The 26,614-nt window shown below is 46.4% G+C and overlaps 1 protein-coding gene across 3 annotated transcripts in view; it reads left to right on the top strand.

Moving 5' to 3' along the window:
- Positions 1–26,614, top strand: part of ATP10B (ATPase phospholipid transporting 10B (putative)) — a 546,723-nt gene that overhangs the window by 453,667 nt on the left and 66,442 nt on the right. For all 3 annotated transcript variants that reach the window (XM_086931395.1, XM_086931397.1, XM_086931396.1), the window contains 5 exons: positions 3,074–3,278; positions 11,137–11,222; positions 14,677–14,783; positions 17,374–17,505; positions 19,635–19,762. In XM_086931395.1, coding sequence (XP_086787521.1) covers positions 3,074–3,278; positions 11,137–11,222; positions 14,677–14,783; positions 17,374–17,505; positions 19,635–19,762 — 658 coding nt within the window. The remainder of the gene's footprint in view (positions 1–3,073; positions 3,279–11,136; positions 11,223–14,676; positions 14,784–17,373; positions 17,506–19,634; positions 19,763–26,614) is intronic.

Here is a 26,614-nt window from a genome sequence, read left to right as displayed (position 1 = left end):
CATGGGCACCAGTGGCGGCAAGCAGTCCTAGTTGTGATGGTGTGTGTACTTTAGCATTTCATCTTTTTTTGCACAATTACCACAAAAAAAAAACCCAATGTAGAAAACTCTCCATGGACTTGGCACTAGAAGACAACGCTTCCTGGGTATGCGAAGAAGCAACATTAATGTGCACCGTTTTCATGGAGCTCAAAACACACACATACAAGTATTGTTGCATAGATGTGTGAAGAATCCGTGGAAACCTATAGGTGTGAGTGTGAGCGGCAAGTCCATGAGCAAAAAATACAAAGAAATGAGTACGCCCATATCACACACAGGAGAATCTCAAAAAGACTTTCACTCGTGAAGAGGTGGCACATTTATATCAATGTAAGTGTATCCAGTCCACATATGTGCGGTGGAAGGGAACAGGGACAAAGTCAACATCACTCGACCTCAGAGTAGGTGGTATTGGTGTATGTCCCCATTACTCATACCTAGGGTCTGATGGGTGGGAAATAGACCAGGCACGAACGTATTTAGATAGAAGTTAATGCAACGCATATCTAAAGTTTTGCGTGCCCTGATGTTTATATTTAGTGAAACATACAAACGTACAATTAAAATAGACTCCGTTGTATTTTTTAACATTTATTTTAAATCTAGCACTATACATGTGGGTTGGAAGCGCTGTCTATGGTACTGAAAGAAAAAAATGTACATAAATCAAAAGGTAAAACGCTCATATATTTGAAGTACTGTAGATTAATTATATGCGTCACTTTTATGTCCGAACTTCTGTGGCATGACCCGAGCGCCCTCGCATAGCCCAGTATCTCCCACATGTCCCGAGCTTCTCCGTTCATCTTCCTACCATCAATCGCTCACTTCCTGCTACTGGGCCTCAGACCCTTCCAGTCTGGGACTCTTGAACCAGGCGGAGAGTTTTGTCAGTAATGATTGTCAGTTTAGCTCGGTCCTGTCCATCTGCCAGCCTCACCCATTGTTCTCTAGTGCAGGCGCCTCGCGGTATCTTTTCAACTCTGAATCCCACATCCGGGTCTGGCCCAAGCTGACGCCTCTCCCTGAACCTTGTTTCCATGACACTGCACAGCCGGCACCCACAGCTCTGATCATTGTGCTACGTACGCGATTCACTTCCGGTTTACCTCGGACATCTCCCCTCTGCTTTGCGGCTGCCGGTGTGTGGTATGTGCACACACTCGGCTGTTCAATGCAGTGTCGCCACAGTGACCTGTTGCATGATCGCGAGCTACCTCAGCTGCCCCAGCCCAAAAGAATGCCAAATGTGATCAAAGTGAAGACCCCTAGTTTGCTTCACCCAGGCCATGCAGCAGCATCTCTATCATCAGGATATTCTGCTCAGATAAACCTTTTGCAAGAGGTGACATGCTCTTCGTGCCTGTGGCACAAGTATTTCTCTATAATCTGTGTTCATTCTCGGGCAACATGACGTCATTGGCTCTGAATGACCATCCTGCCAGCCATGTTTAGAGCGGACCCTGCACTAAAGCTGCTGCTGGCCATTTGGATCCTCAGTGCGAGTTCCAGGTTGGCTCTCGGGGGGGATATCCCAGCGCTGGACTCGATGATTCCAGACACTATCGCCCAATGATTAACAGTGATCATGAGCTAAACAGCCTGGAATGGCCATACCCATATATAGCGGCTCTTTTTGCACAGGTTTTTACTCGAATCAACACTCCCTAATACCACCCGCAGCCAGCATTTGATAAACAGGATCAGGGAGGCCACAGTATGGTGCTTTGCGAATCAGGGTGGGCACAGCAAAGTTGCTTTGTGGGGACTTTGTGGCGGGGTGAGTTTGGGGAGGGCAGAAGAGGCTCATGGGTTGATGGGTGAGGGTGAAGAGGGTGCCGGCCTTTTCCTCTGTTCCCTGCTGTCCTCTCAGGACCTGTGTTTGTCCAGGTGCTTTGTTGCACCTAGTAAAAGAAGGCCTGGTGTTCCTGCACTTGGTAGTCTTGGGTGTGGGAACACTGCACCACTCTGACTGGCTGGAGCTATACCGCCTTCCCACTACCTCACTCTCCCCACCTAAGGGTACAACTTTACCCGCCTCCATATAAGGGTGAGGTTGGCGATGAGGATTGGACAGGAAGGAGGCGTATTGTGTTTTTGTGTGTTACATCGTTTTGTCAGGAAGAACAGCCTTTTTGAAGGTCGGATAGCACTTATAAAGTATGCTTCTTTTAAGACTCCATGGATCGGCGTGTGAAGTCTTTGTTTAATTGACCTAGAACAACTTTGCTGAATATTATACACCACATGCATTACATCCACGAAGAATAATCACCAAAGGAGCGTCTCATTGTACATGGGGAAATGTAGAGCAACTAAGAACGAATGAACCTTTCATTCAGCCAAGTATCCAATGTTGTTCTCATTATAGCAGGGGAAGCTGCCTTTGAGAAGAATAGAGGGGCTCTTATCTGAGGTCCTCAACATTGTGGGACGCGGTGTCATGATCTCCTATAACCTTTTATGGGTATTCTTGGAAAGATCCAATGGCAATTTTCTGATTTGTTCCTCCTAATATTTCAGTCTGCCATTTAAGGTTTTATCCCATTCTTACACGCTCCTAGTTTTAGCATATGTAGGACCTGAGGTACTGTGAGATGAAATCATTCGCCCTTTATGACATTGTAGTCCAGCATGGAAGTCACCCAAATCCACAGCGGCAACTTTGCCTCCAGACTATATTTCTCCCCTAATAATAATCACTTGTTAGAACTAGTTCTAGTTTGTATTTTTTAAAGTCCATCCAGGATGTGAGTTGCTTTTGTACTTACCGTACCTATTGGGGTCGGTTGTCCTACAGCATTGCATGAACAAAGTACCCTAACAAATGACGTGGTTTCATGCAACATTGCCAAATGCCCTCTTGCAGGCTTGTTTGGCTGAACTGTGTGTGCTTCGCATCCCTGCGCCCGGATTGCTTAAGATGTTCTTACCGTCTCTATGATGCCAATAAGCGCACCATCTGGTAGCTTTGTGTGGTAAAGGCCGTCTTCTTTGTTACTGAAAATGCATCTTCTTGATTCCACCACAGGGCTGAGCAGGGTTATGTGGAGAAATGCTGGCGAGAGGTGCGTGTCGGAGACTTCGTCAAGATGGTCTGCAATGAAATCATCCCTGCTGACATCTTGCTGCTCTATTCCTCGGACCAGAACGGGATCTGCCACATTGAGACAGCCAACCTGGATGGCGAGACCAACCTCAAGCAGAGACAAGTGGTGAAGGGGTTCTACAATCAGGTAGGCATGTCCTTGAGCAGCTTCACATGGTGTGTGGATTTGAACAGATGGTCTGCAGAACTGTCCCATAGCCGCTTTGCTGTTTCATGAGCTCTTTATGGTGAACAGTGAAGCATGGGAGTGACTGATGTGGGTGGGTTCACATCCGATGACACTCCCACCGGAAGAGTGAAGGATATCGCATCGGGAGCTCCTAGGAGTGGACCATCCTTTAAGCCCTACCCTACAGAAGGACACAAGCTCAGCCGCCTGGAGAGACGGGCATCATCCTTAGGTAGGCCACAGCTCTGGCGTGGCAGTGTTGACCTGAGAGGAGAGGGAGTGGCGTGGAGTAGACACATCTTGTTAGAAGTTCAGCAGTCCAGCCAGTGATGGCCCTCAATCCCCGCCGCGGTGTGGCCAGACACCTTTGGTGAGATTCCCATTCCTAAGACCGAAATCAAAACGCTAGGCGTCTGGCTGGAACCAAGCCTCACCATGAAGACCCAGGCGATCAAGACCGCTGGAACTTGTTTTGGTCTCCTGCGGTCTACCCGCAAGATCCTCCCTCTCCTCCCCCTGCTCTCCAGGAAGCTGCTAGTTCAAGGGCTCATCTTAGCCAGACTTGATTATAGCAACGCCGTCTACCTTGGCGCACCGGAGTTCACTTTAGCCATACTCCAACGGGCACAAAACGCTGCTGCACGACTCATAATGAACGTCCCCCCGAGAGCCTCGGCCAAACCGGCCCTCAAGGCCCTTCATTGGCTCCCCGTCCGTCAGCGAATTGAGTTTAAAGCAATGTGCACCAGTCATAAACTCATTAATGGTGCCGGCCCGGCTGCCCTGAAAGACCTTGTCGTTCCTTACAAAGCCTCAAGGTCACTGCGCTCGGACGATGAGAATCTGGCCATCGTCCCTAAATTTAAGAAGGCCCGCACAGGCGGCCGCCGCTTCTCGGTCAAAGCCTCTTCTGGGTGGAACGCTCTGCCTCGCCACCTGCGTCTGGAACCCTCCCACGCCCTTTTCCGAAAAAGACTTAAGACTTTCCTATTCCCTAACTAGTCTTCCGGTCCCTCCCCCCCCCCTCTTGGTTACTGCAATTTTATAGCGCGGGGATGCCTCCGGGTCACCAGGCGCTCTATAAATTTATAAATAAATATAAATAAATAAATGGTTTGCATGTGCATGCCATGGTTTTGGAACTGGGTTCACCATAGCACGTGTCCCAGCCCCACCATGGTGCTGTTTGTGCTCTTGGGTTTCCCTTAATTGAAGTTAATTTCGCAGCAGTTTGTAAGCCTCTGTGGGGAAGCTCTTTTGAAAGGAGTAGACCGAGTGACTGTGAAAGTGTAGAGCTGCCTGAGGCTGTTGAAGCTTGTTTCCGGTCCAGGGAAGACATGGCTTGGCAGTTCGGGCTGGACTGTTCCCATGAGGCACAGGGTGGGCTGATTTGCATATAGCCATGTCTGAACTGGGGTGGCTGAGTGGGCTAAAGAACGGTGATGGATTAAACTCGGATCTTTTGACTGGGTGTGAGTGTTTGATTGATTCAGATGCTCCGTCCATCACCACCCCCTTTTGTACCGCTCGAGGCTGTTGACTAAGCAGAGGCTTGGAAAGGTTCTGCGTGCCCAGAAGGCACTTGTGGTACGTCAGCGCGTCACGGGAGCTATAATTAGCCGCCAGAGTGGAACGCTCTTCTCGGAATCGGTCAGGCTTTGGGTGTGTTCACGAGCTGCAGCCACCGAGGCCTGCCTTCCTTCAGCTCAAGTGGTGGTTCTGTCACGTCCATGGAGAGTCATGAGTGCCCGGTGCTGCTCGCGCCAGAGTCTCCTTCATCACATTATTTAGAGCACAGCAGCGCGCAAGAGAGAGCAGACACAAACAAGGGTAGCGAGCTTGTATCGCAAACATTTCTTCTGAGCTGCTCTTAGTCAAATCGATTACTGTAGGAATGTGTCCAGGCCTCAGGGTCGGCACTCCAGGGGGCCATTCTGAACCTGACGAGTCTCCAAAGTTCCAACTTTACATGCCAAGTCTAGCTCGCCTGTCTGATCTCTGGGCATTCATAGACCAGCATTATAATGTAGGTCACAGGTCACCCGCTTCCCACTGCCTAACACAGTGAGATGCCTATGCACAGCATGACACGTCAGCAGTCATGCATGGATGAAGAGAGGGCATGTATACCTTGAGATGAGAGGGGCTACAAACAAGTGTAGAGAGGACATGTGTAGAAATGTGGAGGAGGCATGCTGAAGCAGGATTGCGTAATTGGAGGAGAGAAGAAGCACAGCGAGGTGAAGGGAATCATGAGGTGAAGTGATCTCTGCAGAGATGAGGGGCAGCATGGCTGTGCCGGGTATACACCGTGTTGAGGAGGAGCCGGGCTAAGAATGGAAAATTCACAAATGACAGAGCCACAATACAGACCAGACACACCTAGAGAGGGCTTAGAGCAGGCAAGCAATGCAAGGAAGGCGAGGAGAGCAGAGCGAAAAGAGAATTAGAAGGAAATGTGGGGAGAGTATACAAAGGGGAGAAGAGAGATTATGTACAGTCATGAAGGGAAACTAGTTTGGAGTGCGGGTGAGGGAAAGCAAGGGGAAAGATTTATGTTGAGATGAAGACATATGCCAATATAAAGGTGAGTGGAAACGAGGTAGCAGTCATATGAGGTAGAGGTGGAGCAAGGGTAATATGTAGGAAATATGAGGGGATTATGGCTGCAAAGGGCATCCCTAGACATGAGAGCAACCAGGTGTGCAGTGATGGGGCAAAGGGAGGGAATGCCCGGTATGTGCACCCTGGCCTCCAATCAGGCCCCTCCCTCCCTCCCTGTCTCTTCTTTGGCACTTTCCCTTCATCACTTAGAACTTTCTGCCACCTCAAAACTGAGTGCCACACCTCTGACAGAAAATCATGCTATCTTGAATCCTTTCTCATTTAGTTTGCCTCTTTAGTTGCTTGTTTGAGCACCCTGTCCATTTTCGTCCACAGTCCTCCATTTGATCTCAAATTAAGAATTTTGCATATTTATTTTTGAAGAAGAATTGTCGTCAGTCAAGGATAATATGCTAATTTACCTGTCAACTTCACCACATGCTCAGTCGTTGGACACCTGTTCTATACTCACCCTTACATTTTGCACTTAATGATGCATGAATTAGCCAAACATCTGTAAGTGTTGGGTAAAAGCTCACATGCTACCAGTGGCTCCCTCCTGAGCAGAGAGAGAGAGATAGAAAGATAAACAAGGGACACGTGCCGCCATCGGTGCGTAATCTATGCACCAGAGCAGACGCTAGTGTGCACCCTCCACTTTGTATGTTGAGGCACGCTCACTCCATAGGCACAGCATCAGCAGGCGAGGAAGGATGGGGGCAGCACGGCATGAGAGAGACAGGACCTGGCAGAAAGTAGGAGGACCAGAAGTGGGTCCAGTGATGGTGTGCGGAGCGGACAGTCCAACAGCATCATTGAGTAGAAGACGCCTGTCACACAGATGAAGGGTCCTAGATAAAAGGATATCTTATAAAGAAAACTATGTATGAACACAAGACAAGGGGACACAACCCCTCTAACACAATACTGGACACTCCCATGGACCCCGCTTGCTGTTCCCATGCCACTTTCTGACTCCTAGGTTCCCTGTCCAAACATTGCAGCTTACCACACCTCCCTGCTTTGCCAGTAGGGTATCTGTGCCTCGCCCCCTTCCTCAGCCCTAGTTCCTATATCACGAAGGTGGAGCCATCTGGGACAACTGTTGATCAATAAGTGCAGTATGGTGAGGATGCCTGCGTGGGGGACTAGTACTGGTGATTTTGGGGTGACACAAAGGCAAGCTAGCTGTCTGGATGGTACAGATAGGAGTATTATTAGCACTTGCATCAGGGTCCTAGTACCTCACAGCACTATCTTGCCTTGTGGCTAGTGCCTTCAGGATACCTTTCTCATTTTCAAGAGCTGCGACTGCAGCATATTCTGAGAGAAGCTGGCACTACCTGCCCTCAAAGCTACCAAGAGGAGTACAAAATGGAATGAAATCAACCATTGGAATGTGCCAAAAATAAGTTTAACATGACACTGCCTTACAACGTTATTCTGATCATTTGCTTAGGCAGATTGAATGTGAAAAGGCAGAATTCATTGGTTTGTATGTATCAGCTCAAATATTTCTTACAACCAGTGGTGAGCTATGCAACATGGAACCTTTAACGTGTGTGTCTGTGTACATGCATGGGTGTATGTCTGCATGTTACCCTGTGTGTGCATGTGTCATGGTTCTGTGAAGCTAGTGTAAAGGCCAAGGGATCCACCAAGCACTCCTCCTTTGGGTGCACCGAGAGCTGCCAGTGAGTATATAGAACTTAAGTAAGGAATCACCATCTCACCAACCAATGTTGACATATTTGCTGTCAGCTGTCGTTTGAGCCTATTAGTTAGGGAGGGTGGGACTTCGTTCTCCATCACTGCAAGTAAAGAGTGTGATTGCCTTCCGCTCTCATTGCGGCCATTGATCAGGAATCGGCATTCAGGAGTGCACTTCAAACCGGCCTCTTTGCAGTCCTGCCAAGTCCTAAGCATCAGGCGTTAGACTGACGCATTTCAGTGTGGTACTCTTCATTACCCCACTGAAATGCTTTGTCACACATAGAATGTGTGGCAGCTGGTACTGAAGGCGCTGGCTAAAATGGAGTCTGTGGCAGCGCGCCTTCCATGGCATGCCCGCGCGGCTTCCGCATACTTGGGGCTCGCAGCTGAGCTAAGGCTGCTGGCAGTCTCACTCAACAGCTATAATGTATCATTATTGTGATTTGGAATGCCCGCGGTGCAGCTCTCACCGTCAGCCTGACGTCATCGCTGGGGGACATCCTATCCTGCTGCCAGAAGGATCAGGGAGGTTGTTTTCGGATCTAGAAGAAGGCTGGTTTAGGGCAGAGCCCCAAATAATCCTGGCACCGGTTGCGGCGCTCGCAGCGCTGCCTGCTGCAGCTCTCACTGGGCCAACGCATGTTGTCTGTGTCAGCTGTTATTAGCCCCGGGCCGAATTCAATATATTGCTGGAGACCGAGAGGTGTCACTGGATGGCCCCACCCGGGGCATACAGGAGTCAGGACAGCGGCCTGGACGGCTATCATTGGAGGCTGGCCAGGCGGCAAACACAAATTGCCACGACCCTGGGTTGCTTGTGGCCTGAGCCTCCCTGCAGCCAGTCCAAGACCAGAGTCGCTGCCTGCAATGGGGCACCAAAAGTGCAAGGCTAGAATTAGTTAAGAGGGTTATAGATGCCCAATCTACTGCCTCTGAAGGTGTCCAGGGTCTCATCAGCAGGTACTTGACATGCATCCCTGGATGATGGTAAGACAATCTTTTCCTAAGTTGATATTGTGACGTGGATACTTTCAGGTATAGTCATGGGTCATTGGCATAATGAAGAGGCAGTAAGCAAGGATAGCCACCGTGTGATGAATAGGACATCAGCACACGTTGTAGCATTGCTGAGAGCAGGCACGAGACAGAGACCAGCTCTAAACGCTAGACTATTTTCCTGTTGTGCACAGTACAAGCTATGCCCAGACGGGTTGTAATGTAATGTAATGTATGTGTTCTTGTAAAGCGCACTGCTGCCCTGAGGCGATGTGCTCCACACCGTGATTGTATACAGTTAACACTTGGTTAATTGTACCATTTATTCTGTCTAGGTAAACTTGCTCTCAAGTCTCACTCATAGTCTTTGAAATGACACTCAGAATAACACTGAATTTATGAAAATTTCACACGTACCAATCTGAAACCTTGGCAGCTATGACTGCCTCGTGTTAAAAGGCATCATATGGGCGCTGCTCTGCAGGGTTAGCGCCTGGACACTGGTGGAGGAGCAGTGCACTTTGTACTTCGTTCATTCATTCATTCATGGTTATTCATGGCGTTAGAGATGGTGATACACAAGCTTGGAATTAGAATGCATGACAACTTAATGAAATATAAAAGTTGGTGTTTGGGCAGCAAGCACATATTTACCAAAAATGAAAAGCTCTCCTTTCAGAAAAAAAACCTGGATTTTGAAATGAAAATTGTAAGCTTTTCTTTGTGGAGACAGTTTCTAAAATGAAAGGCGTTTATTTGGCAGACAAACGTGTATTTTCATAAACTGACAAGCTGATGTTTAAGGACAGTTATTATGACTTGATGTCAACCAGATGCAGTGGCTTTTAGACATCCCCTCCTTCACAGGAAGCCAGTGTAAGGACTCTCCTGGGATAAAACGCCAAGAGGTTTATCAGCATCTTAAGACAGGAAAAAAACAAGATGCCGGGACTTTGGCCCCGCTGAGCTTTGAACAATAGCTGCTCGCCAAGCCTAGTGACAAAATCAAAAAAAATGCCTCAGTGAGTCTGTATCCGGTTGCCTCACAGGACATTAGAGTGCATATGCTGGACATTGATGAAAAGTCTGCACACTTTTATCAAAGTGTGCAATTTTTCAGGAATGTGCTGGCCTTCATTGAGGGTTGTGCCTTTTATTTTATTAGAGACAAGGCAGAGGCACTAACAATCATATAAAATGTCAGCTCCCAGGTTTGTACGCAGCATTCAGAAGCAGAGATGGCAAAAAACAAAGACCTTCTCTGGTTTTCATCTTAGATTGTCACCGGACTATTATTCATAATCCCTCATTAGTCATTTATCACTCTTCTGCCTTTTTTCCATCTGTATTTTAGGAAGTAATTAGATTGCAAGCTAAAATGGCAGCCCAATTAGGAGTGAACAAGCTCTACTTTACTTTAAAATGAAGGGTGTGTGTATGGGGGGCTGAATAGAATTTTAAAATCTATATATTACATTATATGGTATGAGTGATGTTCTATGTCGGAATTTATTATGTCACATATTAGAGGTTATTTGTTGAATAAAAAATGCTAAATTGTATTTTATAGTTTATGCAACAATCTGTTTTGCTTGTTCATTTATCTTTTAGTTCTATGTTATTTTTAACTGAAATGTTGGTTTATATGTTATGGGTTACACAATGTGCCATGATATATATATTAGGGTATTAGGTACGTGATTTTTGATGATAAATTATGAATGCTCATTCAGCGGAATATGTTATATGACAGAATTACTTTTCATATGTGAGTTATGTCTATGGTAGAGCTACCGTTTTAAGGTATTTTTACATTTATATCTGCATGTGATCATATCAATTTTTCTCATTTATTTGTTCATATTTATTTTGTTTCGTGAAAAAAAGAAACTGCAACCTGTAAACTACACTCACACCCGGAAGCCTGGTCGGGCTCTGAGGGGCCATGGATAATGTAATGCACGTGCACGAGAACATTATCATTATTCAAACTGAGTGCCACCACAAGTGCACATCTGCAGCTATTTAAGCTTTCTAAAGACATCTCAACAGTTTATTTTAAGTCTCACCTGTCAGTCTCCATAGCATTCAGAGTTACTCAAACGAAGACTCATTTCCCCTTTTCCCAAATATAAAATAAATGTTGGCAAGGAAATCTATTTCTATCTCTGTCTGCTTTTAGTAAATTGGTAACTTTAATAATACGTCCTATAATAGTCTGTGATAAATGATAGGTTGAATGCTATATTAACTATTTGATGTCAGGTAATGTGTTGTATGATATATGTTGGGTCTATATTAGGACTTATGGCAACACACATCATGTTAACATAACATACAATATTCTCTATGTTATCGTTTACGTATTATGATGCATGTTAAGTCATATGTCACAAGTTAAACTTCGGTGTATGTTAGATGGATGTTGAAAAGGGTGGGTGGCCTCGATTGAGGTTTTGTTGTTGTTCTCTCTATAACCTTCACGCCATCCACTCTCTTCCAGGCAGCAGCGTTTGACCCTGAAGCCTTCAAGGACACCATCATCTGTGAGAAGCCAACCAACAACCTCAATAAGTTCAAAGGTTACATGTAAGTGACTGATGAAAGCATTTCTCCTTGGTGCAGGTGTATTCCACAATTCCTTATTTATGCCCCAAAATACTTCCACGTAGCGGAAACAAGAGAATGGACCCTCTAAAAGAAAAGTCCAGTTGGGTGTCAGTTTGTGAACTACGGCTCTTGTTTTCCTCAGTTCCCCTTGAGCAGTGATGACTTGTGGGATCAGTTTTCAGGTCTATTGTAGGGCTTTCTGCCCCTCACATTCCATGTACAGGCTACACAGATCACTTTCTGTATCCGACGACTCCATATTTATAGTGCAAGGGTGCTGGACATCCCTTTTCAAACCATTCTGTTCTGGAACTCATTTCACTGAACCAGGACCGCAGCTCCCACAATCCAGGGGTTTCTTCAGCGGAAGCTCAGAATTGGAAATAAGGTGTCTCCAATAGAGTGAGCCTTCTTTTCACTTTATACACATATAACTTGACCTCGCAGCTTGAGAGAAATTTACACAATACTACGTACTCCACCAGACGTAGTGTTCATAGTTCATAAAAACAAAGTGGAGTCTTTCATATCCTGACCTATGCACACCCGGAAAAAACACACCACAAAAGTGTTAGACACCTCCTTCGACCCAAACTACTGAGAGACATCTTGTCCGACGGTTGCTTTGTTAATACTGCTTTCCCTCCGAAACATTAACAGGGCAGCGTACTTACTTTAGGCAGTGCATTGAGATTCCTTTACGGATGCAGCGTGTACTTTTAAAATAATATTAACAGGATAATAACCTAATATTTGTACCAAGTGTAGAATACGACACCTATGTCATTTTAATACCCTGCAAATAATAGGTTGTACTACTATCTAACTTAATGGCTCGATAGTAATCAACTTCAGAAGGATTGACGCTGAGGTTTGCCTACTATGATTCGTTCTTGAGACCTGCACATGACACCAGATGTCATTTGTGACCAATTGACTCACCAAGCCATCCAGCTTGTGATGCAACACGTTTTGTACGAAATTTGAAGAATGCTGTAGACATGCAGTGGTCTTCAACAACATGGCCGCATTTCTTGTGCCAAGGCCAAAACAAAAGATCTGAGTTCCAGATGGAATGATTTCTGAACCACACCTTGTCCTGTACTTATTTATTTTGGTAATTTCTGACATTTATTGGCCTTAGTTGTAGCCACAGACGCAGTGGGGTGCTTTACATCTAACAATTCATTTGCCATAGAACATCTTTCAAATCCGGTTTCGACTGAGTTGTGAGACCTAGCCTCAAGGGAGGGTATAAACTAATGTCTGAGCCTGAGAAGGTGCCTTTATTTTTTTTAAAAGAAGATAAAGTAGGGTACATTGAACATGGTATGTAAAGAAGTGCAGTGGTTTGACAGCACTACTCCGGGGAGTTCTTTTGGAGTTTTGCAGAAGTGGACAAATTACAACAAATGGTCCGAAATATCAGTGTGTATACCCATCTATATGCGCTGGAGAAAAAGGGACATCTGCCAATTTTGGCGGTTCGTCCGGATCAGTCTCCAAATGACCCCCTCTGGATTTTCCCTCTACCTTTTCCCCACCTCTACCTTTTCTTTATCTATAAAAGTGTCCCTCTTCCAAGATCTCCTAGTCTTTCCACCCAGGAGTGTGCAAGTACCTCTTTGCACTGTCCTAGTTTAAGCTCACCAATACCTGCTTCGCTCTCTCACTTCCAAGATCTCGGCTTGTGATATCATGGCCAACGTTTGGATTCTATCATGTTATCAAAATCTAACATCTGTGGTCTTGGTGCTTTTGCGTCATTCACTGCTTAGCTTATCTTGGAAAGCTTCATTTTTTATGTAGTTATTGCATGGACTTTGGACCACAGCTTTCCTCGTTTTATGGCTGACTTCTAAAGGTGTGGTCCCAAAGCTGGCATGCAGATAACTTGCACTGCAGAGAGCATTGCGTAAAGGAGGCATTCTGTCTGTATTGTTGAGTGAAGGTGTGCTCACAGCTGGTCTGTGATAATGAGTTCACACCTTAACAATGAAGGACTCCAATAGGGGACATTCTGTTTCTTTAACATAACACAGTGGTTTGTAACCTACATGCCATAGGTTTGAATTCCAGGATGACCAAACAACCTTTAGACATCGATTAAATTAGTACCATGGAGTTGAGTAAACATTTGAACACAAAGAAACAAATCCATTTGTCATTATGATTTGTGTGCATTCCTTGTCTTGGAAATGGAATCTGATGGCCTTGCATTAGCGTAGGACTATGTAATCAGATGCGATTGGTTCTTGAGCTCATCATTCAGGTTGCATCACTTTCTCTCCTGTTTTGAACTGTGTTGTTTCAACTGAGAAACAGGTTTGATGGCATCCCTGCTGCCTCCATGGCCATAGAGTCTCCGCACACTGTGGCTGGCACTGGAAATGAATTCAGAGCACCCTTGCACCCCAGTGGTATGGCATGGTCCTTGCGACACACGAGGAATTAAGATCACGCATTTTGGGTGTGATTTGCGATGTAGGCCCTCATGGCAGGCAGAATGCAACAGCAAACACATAACTTGTAACAAAAAGACTGTACATCCAGGGACTTATTTGCTGCTCCTTTTATATCCAACATTGACACCCAATATGTAGTTCCCAGATGGACCCTTGCTAAATCGAACTCTGAATAAAGATGGCTTACAGGGGTCACTTTTAGGAAGATGGCACGGAGGAGAAATGAAATATCTTGCAGGCTGAAATCAAACTAAGAACCTCTTATGAAGCGGGAAGGGATCCACTGGCCACAGTGGTACTGGCTTTAGGTGTCTTTGCCGGTATTGCCTTAGCCTAATGCCTAGTGCCTAGCTGTTCTGCTGGTTCACTTCAACCCCATTTAAGAGTTGCATTCGTGTTTCGGACTCTCACAGCTCTCAGTGCTCCTGAACATTCAACATCGGCATCACTACTGTGTTAGTTACAAGCCGCACAAAGTGCTCTCCTCGCAGCTCCTAATATCTAATGGGACTTCGCTGCTAACACTCTGTTGACGCCCTCATCACTCACTGGGCAAACCCTGCTATTCTAGCAGAAGGATGCTTGTAGCTCTGACCGGTCACCTCCGCATCCCCAGCAGAAAATGTCTCCGCACTGAATCTCACCCAGCTCTGCCGTCGCCAGAATTGCTTTTCCATCTCTAATCACGTCACGCAGAATAATTCATGTTTTCATTTTTTTAAACCTTAAATCTTTCATTTATGATGCTTTCTCTTCCTCCTTTACTTGCTAAAAACAGCCGTTCCATTATAAGAGTTCACTCCCGGCGTATTTGTGGTCCATATTTTTATGAGGCGAGTGATGTCAGTGCTCCCATTCTGTAAAAACTGTAGGTTTAACCCCTTTCCTACCCCCACCATGAAGAACACAGCGCCTCCTATGAGCTAAGCAGTTATGTGAGCAAATGTGTTTCTTTATCTTTCCAACAGAGACCACTCGGACCAGAAGAAGACCGGCTTTGGCAACGAGAGCCTCTTGCTTCGGGGGTGCACCGTGAGAAACACGGAGGAGGTCGTAGGAATCGTCGTATATGCAGGTAGAGCCCTTCCCCTTGTCCCCCACCTCTTACTTGTATATGGTCTCTCCCTCTCATTGTGTATGTATGTGTGTGTGTCCACCTCACTCCACATCCAGTCATTCTTTCCTGCCCCACCTGTAAGCAGCCTATGCCTTTCTGCGCCCTGTCTCCCGTTTGCAGGGAAAGCCATTCTACCAGCTACACCTATCTGTTCACAGAAAAAAAATATTCCCCCTGCTCTCCAATCATGTATGCCACAATAGAGAGTGCTCTTTCTTTTCTAGGTGCATGCACCAGTCTCTATCTACCTCCTACTCATGAAAAGCCTCCCTCTACTTTATTGTGTGTGTGTGTGTACATTTGTAACTCGCCTGCTATGCAGGTACAGTGCACCCACCCACCCATACCTATCTCTGAACTTCACCCATCCTCCACTTTTCTGTGCATAGGTACAGTCTCCTCCTCCCACCCATGTGTATTCTGATACCGCCACCCACTCCCTTCTCAAGTATAGCTCCTCCCATCATCCGCCTTTCTGTGTATGCTTGTACTGTCCATCCTCTGCATGAATGCACATATTGTCTCCCCTCTCCTGTTCTCCACTTTTCTCTTCGCACATACAGCTAATTTCAAGCCTGAAAAACAAAAAAAATGTTACTAGGTAACCAAAGCCATCAGCTGCCCCTGATGGATCTGTGGTCAACAGAAGGACCACCAGTCGACCAAAGTCAAGAAATTAAAACCATGCAATGATGTGGCAGTTTAGGTTTTTTGAAGAGCAACTCCTCAAAATGCAATGAACCAGTGAAGGGTTCAGAAATGTCCCCTTTGAAGATGGCTGTTAATAAATGCAGTTCAGCCACTGTGCATGCAATCCCTGTATAGTTTTCTAAATGGCACCTCATTGAGGTTGTTTCTCTCATTGTGTTTGTCTACCTACGGATGGCACCGTTCAGTTTTCCTGTCTAGTCATGAGACCCCAGAACTAGGCGCCCTAGATGTGGTGGTCTTTGAACCACCTCTTGTAAATTGTCTATCTAGTAATGGGCCCCCATTAGTAGGTACTCTCGAGGTAGTGAGGCCACTGGTTAGCACAGTTGTCAAAAAGCCATCCCTGGCTGTGTCCCTTAGAGCTCTTCTGTTTGGCAGTGCTCCAGGGCATTCCACCGGTAAACCAGGACTGGTGTTCCACCTACAGACCTGCTACACCATTGTATTTTTATTCTTACTTTCTGTTACACCAAACATAACACAATATTTGATCTTCTTCTCTTTCCTTTCATCTCAGGAAGCTTGCTAGTAATATATTGACAAGCCTTTCATATACTTGGGTTTGGTTGCATTGATTTGGGGTTGTAAACTGAATATCCTTGGTCTACTTCCTCATTAACAGTTTCACTCCAGTTTAGCTAATTTCCCTCTGCAACTTGGAAAAAGTATTGATCCAGAACCTTTCTAATCAAACTGATTCTATTGAGGGAGATGTCTGGTGATCACATTCCATTATCTCCCATTCATATGCAGGTTTCTTTTCACCCTGACGTTCATATTTTGGTGTATTCCGTCTTTTCCCGCGGCAGGGTGGCCTTTGAAAACATTAAGACATTTTTTGACATTTTGATGCTAATGAAAGGATGGCAGACCTGGGGAAACATTCACATCAGGAGAGCTTGGCACATGAATGGCTCTGCCCTAATCTTACCGGCTGTTCTAAGGTGGACCTGACATGCAACTGACGTTACCCCAGTGATGGTGGTGATACCTAGTAACTGCACAGTTTTCCCTCACCATACATATATTTATCAGGATGCTCATAGCTTTAGCTAAACTTCATGGCTTTTAATGCACTAAACTACCCCTCTATACACACCCTGTATGTAGTGTTCTATGTGTACTAAGGATTCCACAGTGTAGGTATGTGCCCCACAAAATACCTCCTCACAGAGCTTGTAACTACAGGGACCCGATACATAAAGTCTTAATTAGCAGTCCTCGAAGTCTGCTATATGTGTAGATCACAAGTAAAATCATGCAATGACTGTGCTAAAAATGCTTTCTTCCATGTAATTTATCCAGGCAGCATGGACTATTGTTCAACTTTCTACTTGGACTTGGTTTGCATATATTGTGTTGCTTCAATGAACGACTTTGAGTTTACCAATCCCATCCAGCTGAATTTGCAATGCTGTTGCTTCAGTGGAAAGCAGGAGCCATTTGAACATGGAGCCAGGGCCCAGACAACAAAAACAAGTAATAAGTGCCACAAAAGTGAAAAGGCATTATTCACAAATTGGTAGGTTATCTTAGGACTTGCGGTTTCTCAGATAGGTCTGTTCAAGGAAAAAGGGGAGGGAATATTCCAGAAAGTTAGACACCCAACACAGCAGTTGTTGCTACCCTACATCCAACCCTAGGAGGCTTTCTACAAGGTTGGTCCTGAGAGTAAACCTGTTTTCTGCTGCTGCCCAAGCTCCTGGCCATGTAAAGAACAATGCTTGCCATACGTGCCCCAACATTTCCGCACAGCTAAAGTCAAAATAGTATGTAGTTGAATTGCAAACATTGGTGGGTTCCAGGGTCCTACTGAATGCCCTTTCTTTTCTCACAGGTCATGAGACCAAAGCAATGTTGAACAACAGCGGCCCCCGCTATAAGCGCAGCAAGCTTGAACGACGAATAAACATCGACGTCTTCTTTTGCGTTGGATTGCTCTTCCTCATGTGCCTCACAGGGGCTCTCGGTAAGAAATACACCCAATAGTGGGTTAGATTCAGGGGGAGGATGTGGGGGAAGAATTTATGTTTATTTTATTTCCTGCTCTGCCTTTGGCGAAATAACTAGTCTTTCCTGGCCATTATGTATGGGCGAGGGTTGTAACCATTCCGGATTCAGACCGAGATTTTCAAAATTCCTTTATTCACAGAAACTAATTGTAAATTGCTAAGTTACAGGGTTGAAATTCATATCAGCTATGGATTCTGAGAGTGGTGCAATGGAAAACACAGTTGTAAAGTCGCAATTTTGCTTCTGAACGTTTTACAGAATTCTGGCACATCCAATTGTACATTTCATTTAAGTTTTCACATCTGGAATATGACCATGACCATATGTCGATTTTTCTACAAAGGATAAAACCAGATATTGGTGATAGTTAACGGAGAGGAGTAGGATCGTATGATAGTCTGGAAGGAAAGGAGGGGTAAAGCTGTCAAAAATCAAAGATACAGCATCAGCAGAAAGTAAGTACAGGTGGAAAGGAGAAACAACAATAAGGAAAAATGGTAGACCGAACAAATGAACAAAAAGAGGGCAGAATAAATAATAGAACTATGTATAGAAAAGCCAGACAGTAAAGACTTATATATGTACAGGAAAGGTGGTCCAATTAAAAGAAATCTGTAGTCAGGGAAAGCGAACAAGGGAAAGTGAACTGACGGATGAGTATTAAAGAAGGAAGACAGAGCTTCCAAATTAGGGCATCAGCTAAGCTGCTTTTTTTATTCCCTTGGAGTAGAACTGCTCCCAAACGTAGATTTTTTTTAGACTTTATTTATGGCCAGTATGGACCGATTCACCTCCATTTAAAAATCTTTGATTTGGGCTCTGGCATGCCCTGGCAAGGAACACATTTCCCACAAACTGGTTCTCACTGAAAAGTTGTTCACTGTGATATGGCGCTCTGTCTTAGACGATATCTCCACACTAAAATGTATTTGCTTCCCCATGCTACACCTACCCACCCTTCAGCTTTTCGACTAACAGTAAGACGTTGAGTGGCAGGCACCCACGTTTGTACAGAATCAACCACAAAACATAAGACGACCATAACCATACCCAGAAACCAACAGCACAGGAACCTCGCTCTCACCCTCTCCTCACCGCACCACCTAGGTACTCAATTCTCTCTCTACTGGCTTTCCTCTCTTTTCAAATGGACTGTATTGGGAAAGGGTGGTCTTGGGTTACTTCCTCATTACCCTTTGGTTTGTTATTTAGGTCTGTACCACTTCTCAGGGGACTTGTTACACCTCCACACTACATGGGAAGCATGGACTAGAATCTGTATTTGGCATTGCTCTTTTTATGAGCATATGCTTATGTGTGTAAAGCTCCGAGTCCCTTTGAGCCCCTCCATGTGCACCTACATGGCTCGATGATGCTTCCTGTAGCATTGTGACACAATGTGTAAAATTTAATAAACAGAACTGAGTAGAAAACCTTGCTTTGATATGCTTGCTAAGTTTTGCCATTTCAATTGAAATTTCCATTTAGTGCCTTATAGCATAAAGAAAAGCAATGACGCTCAATTTCATGACTATACCATGTAACAGCAAAATGTCTTGCCTTAATACACGGTGGCACCTTGACCTCATGGAAAGTTTAAGAGGGGAAGCGTCTCCTCTTGAAGCCTCATATGATTTTAAACATTCCAGGAAGGAAAATATTAAAATGTTAGGAGCTTGAGTTTCTGAATAGGTGGTAGAGCTGTGGCAAAGTCAGACGTCTATAGAATGACTCTTCCCCAAGCCCCCCAGGAGTCTATCAGAGTCCCCTAGGAAAAAACAGCGAATCCACTTCTGGGAGTTGTCGTTCTGGGTTTACTGGTTTAAACATCTCACTTGTACTGCAAAGAAAGCACTATTAAGCCCATCAAGCAGATCAAATGTTCTTTCTATTTATCCTCATTTATATGGCACCTAAGCCGAGCATATAGTGACTGCATGAACCGTAGTTAAGTTATCTCCTCGTTGGTCGGATATCCCCACTAAATCTCTCTAGACGTCACATGACAGTTTCTCTAGTTTGTTGTTTACTTTCCAAATACTGCTTAGTGAAGCCAACTTTCCTTGTTCGTTTGTCTCACTCTAGGGTATGGCATTTGGGTCTCACAGTTCACCACCCATCCCCCCTTTGATGTTCCTGAATCAGATGGAACTCACTACTCGCCCGCTTTGGGAGGATTCTTCATGTTTCTAACTATGATCATCCTGTTGCAGGTATGTACCTCCCCACAAACCCAAAATAATAACTATCACTTTTTGATATGCAGAGCGTGTCCTTTAGACTTTGAGTTGCCTTGGAGTACCCAATGTTTCAGGCAGGTATTATCCACATTTCTATCTTAGGGTTTCCACTGTATGCATTTAATTACTTCCAACCAGTGTGAATTAATGTCTGACACTTGTGTAACATTTAAACGAGAAGTAGACTATATTCTAGTACATTTATTTCACAAACTGAAATTGTTCTCAGAAACCCATATGCATTTGCACATCGGGCCATTTAAGAAGTGTAGCAGTAATATTGAAAATTGCATGCAGTGTACACAACGAATTGAATTGTTTCTTGTTATTTAGAAACTTGTTACAGGCCTTACTGAACTGGATTCCACTTTATAATGCCACCTTAAAAGGATGAAAGTCTGAGTCCATTGGTTTTACATTGTAAGAGTTTTACTTTATTTAGGGTAAACATGTTTTAAGGTTGTGTAATTGAGTTATCTTACAGGACGGCTGTCTTCTGAAAGTGCTTCACTCGGTGAGAAGGACTGAGCTGGAGGCCAATGACTAACTAATCATTGCAGTGCCTTTTTATTGACTGTGGGTGGGTACTTTTATTTATCGTTGGTGTCCTCCCTTCTTACTTACTAGTTTACTCAAATTTAAAACCAAAATCTATCTTTCAAGTCTCAATTCAGCTTTTATGGTGCTACCCTACTTTGAAATGTTGATACCTCTGCACCCTCGCATTGTAAAGTGGTGTTACCAATGGTTCTGATATCAGGGCGGTCGGTGCTAACTACAGGAACACTCTCAAAGATTTATAGTCTCTCTCTGTAGGATGGAACTAGGTGATAATAACTCCCACAAACCTGAGGTGATTAACAAATGTGATGGTTCATCCACAGGTGGAGAATTTTGGTCCCAATCTGACATGATGGAGATGGTTTTCTTACCGTTTCAGTCCCGGGCATCTGGCTCCAGGTCTCTAAATGTCCTGGCAGGTTCTCTTCCCTCAGTCAATCTCCACACAGGTCTCAGTCATCAAACCTAAGGACTTTTCTTCTAGGTTATGGTGGTCCCTGTCCACGCAAATAGTCAAGCAGTTTCCAGGCAGGGCACAGCAACATGGCCAGTCTGGCGATCTAGGTTTGACAATAGCCTTGAGTGCACCAGCCGCACTTTGTCCCATTCATGGCTAGACACCGTCTTGTGGGGTGTGGTGGTGCAAAGCCTCTTTTCATGTGAAAGCAAATACTAGATATCGGCTGCAAACCCCTAGTTGTTTTTCAAGATCTTGAGCGTATGAATTACTGGTCCAATCTTTGAAAAGGTGTGCAATCTGCAAAATCACAACTGCAGCCAACCAGTGGCCTGCGGGCATACCCTCCGGGGACTTTCGACAATGAAGGGGTGGGAAAGCATCAAACTGGTGACAGAAATGGGTACTGGGGCAGACTCGGGTCAAACCTCCTGAGCTGGGGTAGGTTGTTCCTGTGACAAATCTGGATACATGATTGCCCAGGCAGCCACGGCAGTATTGACCCTTTTTAGCCTCAGGTTGCAGGCTGAATGTGAATTGCAGCCCACAAACCAGAAAAAGGTGAACCTTCTACGTGATCTCTGAGGCACAGGCTTTAGGGTTTTCATAGACTGGGAACCCTGAGTAACCTCAGCCCTCATACTGGTAACCACAAACTTGTGCTAAAGGCAACATCCTCTCAGAGGATCAACCCAGTATCCTCTTTTAATATTCACAGCGTAATTAACAGATAGAACTGTCTGACCACACTTTGGGACTTGCCTTTAAGTTTTATAAAGTGGCCATAAGTGCTAACAGCGTTTTAAGACAGGCAACCTTACTCCAAACCCCAGAAGTGCTACAAACGAAGGGCAGGTTCATGTCCCCTAGTAAAATGCACTGCACATAATTTTTTAAGGTGGGTATATAAGAAAAGGCAAAATGCTGGTCTGTTCTCGATGTCAGCGGGTACCTTCCCTTGTGGGGAACAGTTAGGAGGTGGGGCAGGGGCATGCACCATTTCCAGGGGCCGCAAAACAATGTAAGGGCATGGAGGTCAACAGAGAGTTCATCCCCTAACCTCTTTCATATTGATGGAAAATAACAGCTGCTGGATCATAACTTTTTTGAAAAAAGAATTCCAGGCCTGGACATCGTTACATGTGAAGTGATAATGAGCATCTGCACGTGACAGAAACTAATAGCAGCAAAGCATCTCGCCCCCTCACCCTTGCTCACAAGTTGGGATATAGGCTGTTGATTCACCGCTATTTTTCTTTCCTTATTGCCACATAAACACCCTCAGGACCTAAGAATCCTTTTGCTATCCAGTATAGACGTTTCCTGCTAGAGCAGTGTTGGAATTAGGTACCCTGGCCTAGGGCAAGACTAACATTCAGAGGCACAGTGTAAAGGTTGCAGACCACCCAAAAGTAATTCCACGCAATAGCACTCAAAAAGAAAACACTACACCAAAATTATAGGAAAATACGTACTGCTTTATATAAAAATAATATTCTCTTTGTTGTCAAATATAAGTAGCTCACATATAAATAGCTCAAAACATTTCAAGTCACTTTTAGGATCAGCAGTTACACTTTTTAAATTACTAGCAGATTATCACTTTGTCTTTAAAGCAGTTACTATATTCTTGAACTCCTATCACACTTTTGCATTAGGATAAACTGTACCTTAGAATCAATCAGGCTAGATATTACTCCGCTAGAATCTTGGGAGAGAACTACGACTCACTATAAGCAAAAGAAAATATCATCACAGTATTAGCATTCTTTAGAATTTAGCAAGATCAACTCCTAAATCAGGCCAGGACTTCACTCTCAGTTGCATGAAATACCTTTAGATTTTCTACTATTTCTTGGAATACCATTGGTTTAGACTTCACTTACATCAGCATTTAATTAAGCCCCAAAAGTAGTTAAATGGGGTTATTTTGTAGTACTCTACACTTTAAAAATACCCCAGTCACTGAGGGTTTCCTCAAGTTAATCACCAAGAGGAAAGCTGGATTCGCTCTTCCTAGAACCCTTGTCATTAACTGGGAGGGTGTTGGGATTCACCTCAAGTATCAGTAGTTATCTTTGCCTAATAAGGCTCCCTGGCATCCGCTTTCCCACACCCCCACTCTCCTTACTTTTGCTTCAGGGGGGGTTTGGGGTCGTCCTGCGCCAGGCCACTGGATTAACAGCAATGAAGGGGATCGAGGAGCTGAGGCTAGGGAGGCCCTCGCGCCTCACAATGCTCCGCAATGCTTTTTCTCCTGCTCTTTCCTTCCCACTCGGGCCAGCTCCTCTGCGTGGCGCTCGAGGGGAAGGTTTGCCAAATTCAGACCGCTCTCAGGCCTCTAACGGGCCTTTCTGTTTCCCCCTCTCGGCTCGGCCAGCTCCTCTGCATGGCGCGCGAGCGGAGGGAGAAGGCGGGATGCTCACGGGACTCCCTGAGGCGGCCGGCGCTCCTTCCGGTGCTCGGCGGGGCCGCTTCTCTCTTGATCCTGCGCAGTAGCGCTCGCCCTGACACTGCTCTTCTCGATCCTGCGCAGTAGCTCTCGCCCTGACACTGCTCTGTTCCGCGTACGCTAGCGGAAGAAGGCGTCCACCCTGGCCTGCTCGACCATAGGCCCCTCCTGCACTCGGGATATTACAGCGCTGGGGGCATGCGCGAGGGAGCAGCGTCTCCTTCCTGGAGATCGCGCACTCGCAACGGCGCCTCCCCTCACTCCCGGGACCGGGGCAATCACCACAAGCCGGCTCCTCACCTCAGGGCTGGCAGATACGGATCCACAGCGACGCCGCTCTCCACACTGGATTGGGGGGTGAAAGGGCGGAACAGCCCGATTTCTCTTGGCTCCCTCAGTGCCTGCTGCTCTCCTCAGTGGCGCTCCACCACAGCAGATGAGAGATGACGCTCCAGGGGATTACAAAGTAGGAGATAGTCTTAGAGCATTTACCAGTCTCTGGACTGTGGCTGGGGGTAAGGGTACACTTTCTACCAGTCTCTCTAACTGGGCAGAGGACCACACTCCGCAGGCTGCAGTCTCCTTCTCCTTAATTCTTCCCCTCCCTGATTTAGAAAAGGGGCAAGCTAGGCGCCCAGGGTCTCCAGTAACTTCCCACAGCGGGGCCAAGACAAGTAGCTAAAAGGGGAGTTGTGGGTTGGACCAAATAGGCAGCTTCCCAGTCCAGGTAGTCAACCCTAAGTCTAACCTTTTCCCACCCTTAGCTACCACCTGTCCTCCAGCTGACTTCCACAGGTAGACAAAATGGCTGCCCCGCATTCCGCCTTATATAGGCTGCCCTTCAGTGGTCCAGAATGGACCAGAAGGTTCTGGAATGCCCTATGTTAGGCTATGGCCAAGTTCTGTTGGTGACAGTTGGGGCAGTTGGTGGCCACCATTTTAGGTGGTGCCAACTTTCCTGTCAGAACAGGCCTCTGGGCCTGAGGTAAAAGATTATGAGGGGGAGAGAGAACACCTATCCCCCTGACCAACACCTACAAAAAGTCAGTAGACAAAAAAAATTATTAAGGGTATGAGGGGCAAAAAGGGGACAAAATAAATAATAGTTAGGAGGGACTTCGCCAAAAAGCCAGACAGGTCTAACACGCGTCCCCCCCAGCTGAAAGTGGGGAGAACTACCCAACCCCTTGGGAGTCCTCATCACTAAGGCGGAAAAACCTGGAGAGACCATCTGCATTGGCGTGGTCCACTCCAGGCCGATGTTCCACCCGGAAGTCCATTCCCTGTAGGGAGATGGACCACCTCAACAACTTGGGATTTTCCCCTTTCATTTGCATCAGCCAACGAAGGGGTCGGTGGTCAGTCTGAACCAGGAAGTGCGAGCCAAAGAGGTATGGCCGCAGCTTCTTCAGAGCCCACACCACCGTAAAAGCTTCCCTCTCAATGGCACTCCACTTCTGTTCCCGGGGAAGCAGTCTCCTGGATAAGAAGACTACGGGTTGATCCAGGCCCTCTTCATTCAGTTGCGATAACACTGCCCCAATGCCATGTTCTGATGCATCTGTTTGGACAATGAACTCCTTGGAGAAGTCTGGGGCCTTCAGGACCGGTGCCGCACACATTGCCTGTTTCAACTTTTCAAAGGCTTGCTGACAAGCCTTTGTCCAAACTACCCGTCGAGGTTGTTTCTTGGAGGTGAGCTCTGTGAGGGGCGCTACAATAGTGCCATACCCCTTCACAAAGCGACGGTAGTAACCTGTGAGGCCCAGGAAAGCTCGGACCTCAGTCTGTGTCTTGGGGGGTTCCCAGGCCATGATTGCCTCAATCTTCGCCTGCAGGGGCTGCACAGTCCCCCTACCCACCAAGTGTCCAAGGTACACAACCGACCCCTGCCCAATCTGGCATTTGCTGGCTTTGACGGTTAATCCAGCTTGTCTCAGGGCCTGGAGAACGGCCTGCAAATGCTGCAGATGGTCCTCCCAACTGCTACTGAAGACAGCAATGTCATCCAGGTAAGCAGCAGAGAAACTCTCCATTCCAGAGAGGACCTGGTTCACCAGCTGCTGAAATGTGGCAGGGGCGTTCTTGAGCCCAAAGGGCATCACACAGAACTGGTAGTGTCCCTCAGGCGTGGAGAAGGCTGACCTTTCCCTTGCTCCATCTGTCAAGGAGATCTGCCAGTACCCTGAAGTGAGGTCAAAGGTACTCAGATATTGGGCAGCTCCTAGCCGGTCAATCAATTCATCCGCCCTAGGGATCGGATGAGCATCAGTCTTGGTTACTGAATTCAGTCCTCGGTAATCCACACAGAACCTTAGTTCGGGTGTGGTGCCTGGTGGTGCGGCTTTTGGCACGAGCACCACCGGACTGGACCAAGGGCTGTTGGAAGGTTCAATTACTCCCAGCTCTAGCATCTTGGCAACTTCTCCATGGATGCTAGCCTTCACCTTGTCAGACAGCCAGTAGGTCTTGGACTTCACTGGTGGGCTGTCTCCTGTGTCCACATCATGGGTACACAGGTGGGTCCTTCGCGGGACAAGGGAGAACAACGAAGAGTACTGCTCCAGGATCTGGCGGCAGTCCTCCCGTTGCTCAGGAGTTAGAGTAGGAGAGAGAATCACTCCCTCCACTGACCCATCCTTCTCCTGGGACGAAAAGAGATCTGGGAGAGGTTCGCTTTCCGCTTCCTCTTCCCCGTCAGTCACCATCATCAGCATGACCTCGGGCCTCTCATGGTGGGGCTTGAGTCGGTTGGCATGCAGCACACGTAGGGGCTGTCGAGGGGTCTTAAGGTCCACCAGGTATGTGGCCTTACCCTTCTTCTCCAACACCTCAAAGGGGCCTGTCCAGCGATCCTGGAGGGCGCTAAGCTCTCCAGGCTCCATCACCCACACTTTCTGTCCAGGCTCCAATTCCACCTGGTGAGCATTGTGGTCATACCACTCCTTCATGACTGCCTGGCTGGCCTCCAAGTTGTCAGAAGCTTGCTTCCACAACTTCGCCATTTGGCTCCTGAAGGCCAGCATGTAGCTCACCACATCCTGGGGGGGTTTCCTGGGAGATTTCTCCCAACCATCCTTCACCAGGCTGAGAGGACCGCGTACAGGGTGCCCATACAGAAGCTCAAAGGGGCTGAAGCCCACTCCCTTCTGGGGCACTTCCCTGTAGGAAAAGAGTAAACAGGGTAGGAGGACATCCCATTTCCTCCGCAGGCTCTCGGGCAGACTTCTGATCATGCCCTTCAAGGTCTTATTAAACCTCTCAACCAGTCCATTCGATTGGGGGTGATAAGGAGTGGTGAACCGGTAGGTCACTCCACACTCCTTCCACATGGCCCGCATGTAAGCTGACAGGA

This window comes from Lissotriton vulgaris, chromosome 7, assembly GCF_964263255.1.
Source record: "Lissotriton vulgaris chromosome 7, aLisVul1.2, whole genome shotgun sequence".
Taxonomy (NCBI): Eukaryota; Metazoa; Chordata; class Amphibia; order Caudata; family Salamandridae; genus Lissotriton; species Lissotriton vulgaris.
Note: the sequence above shows the minus strand (reverse complement) of the source record. Positions and strands in the feature narration are given on the sequence as shown.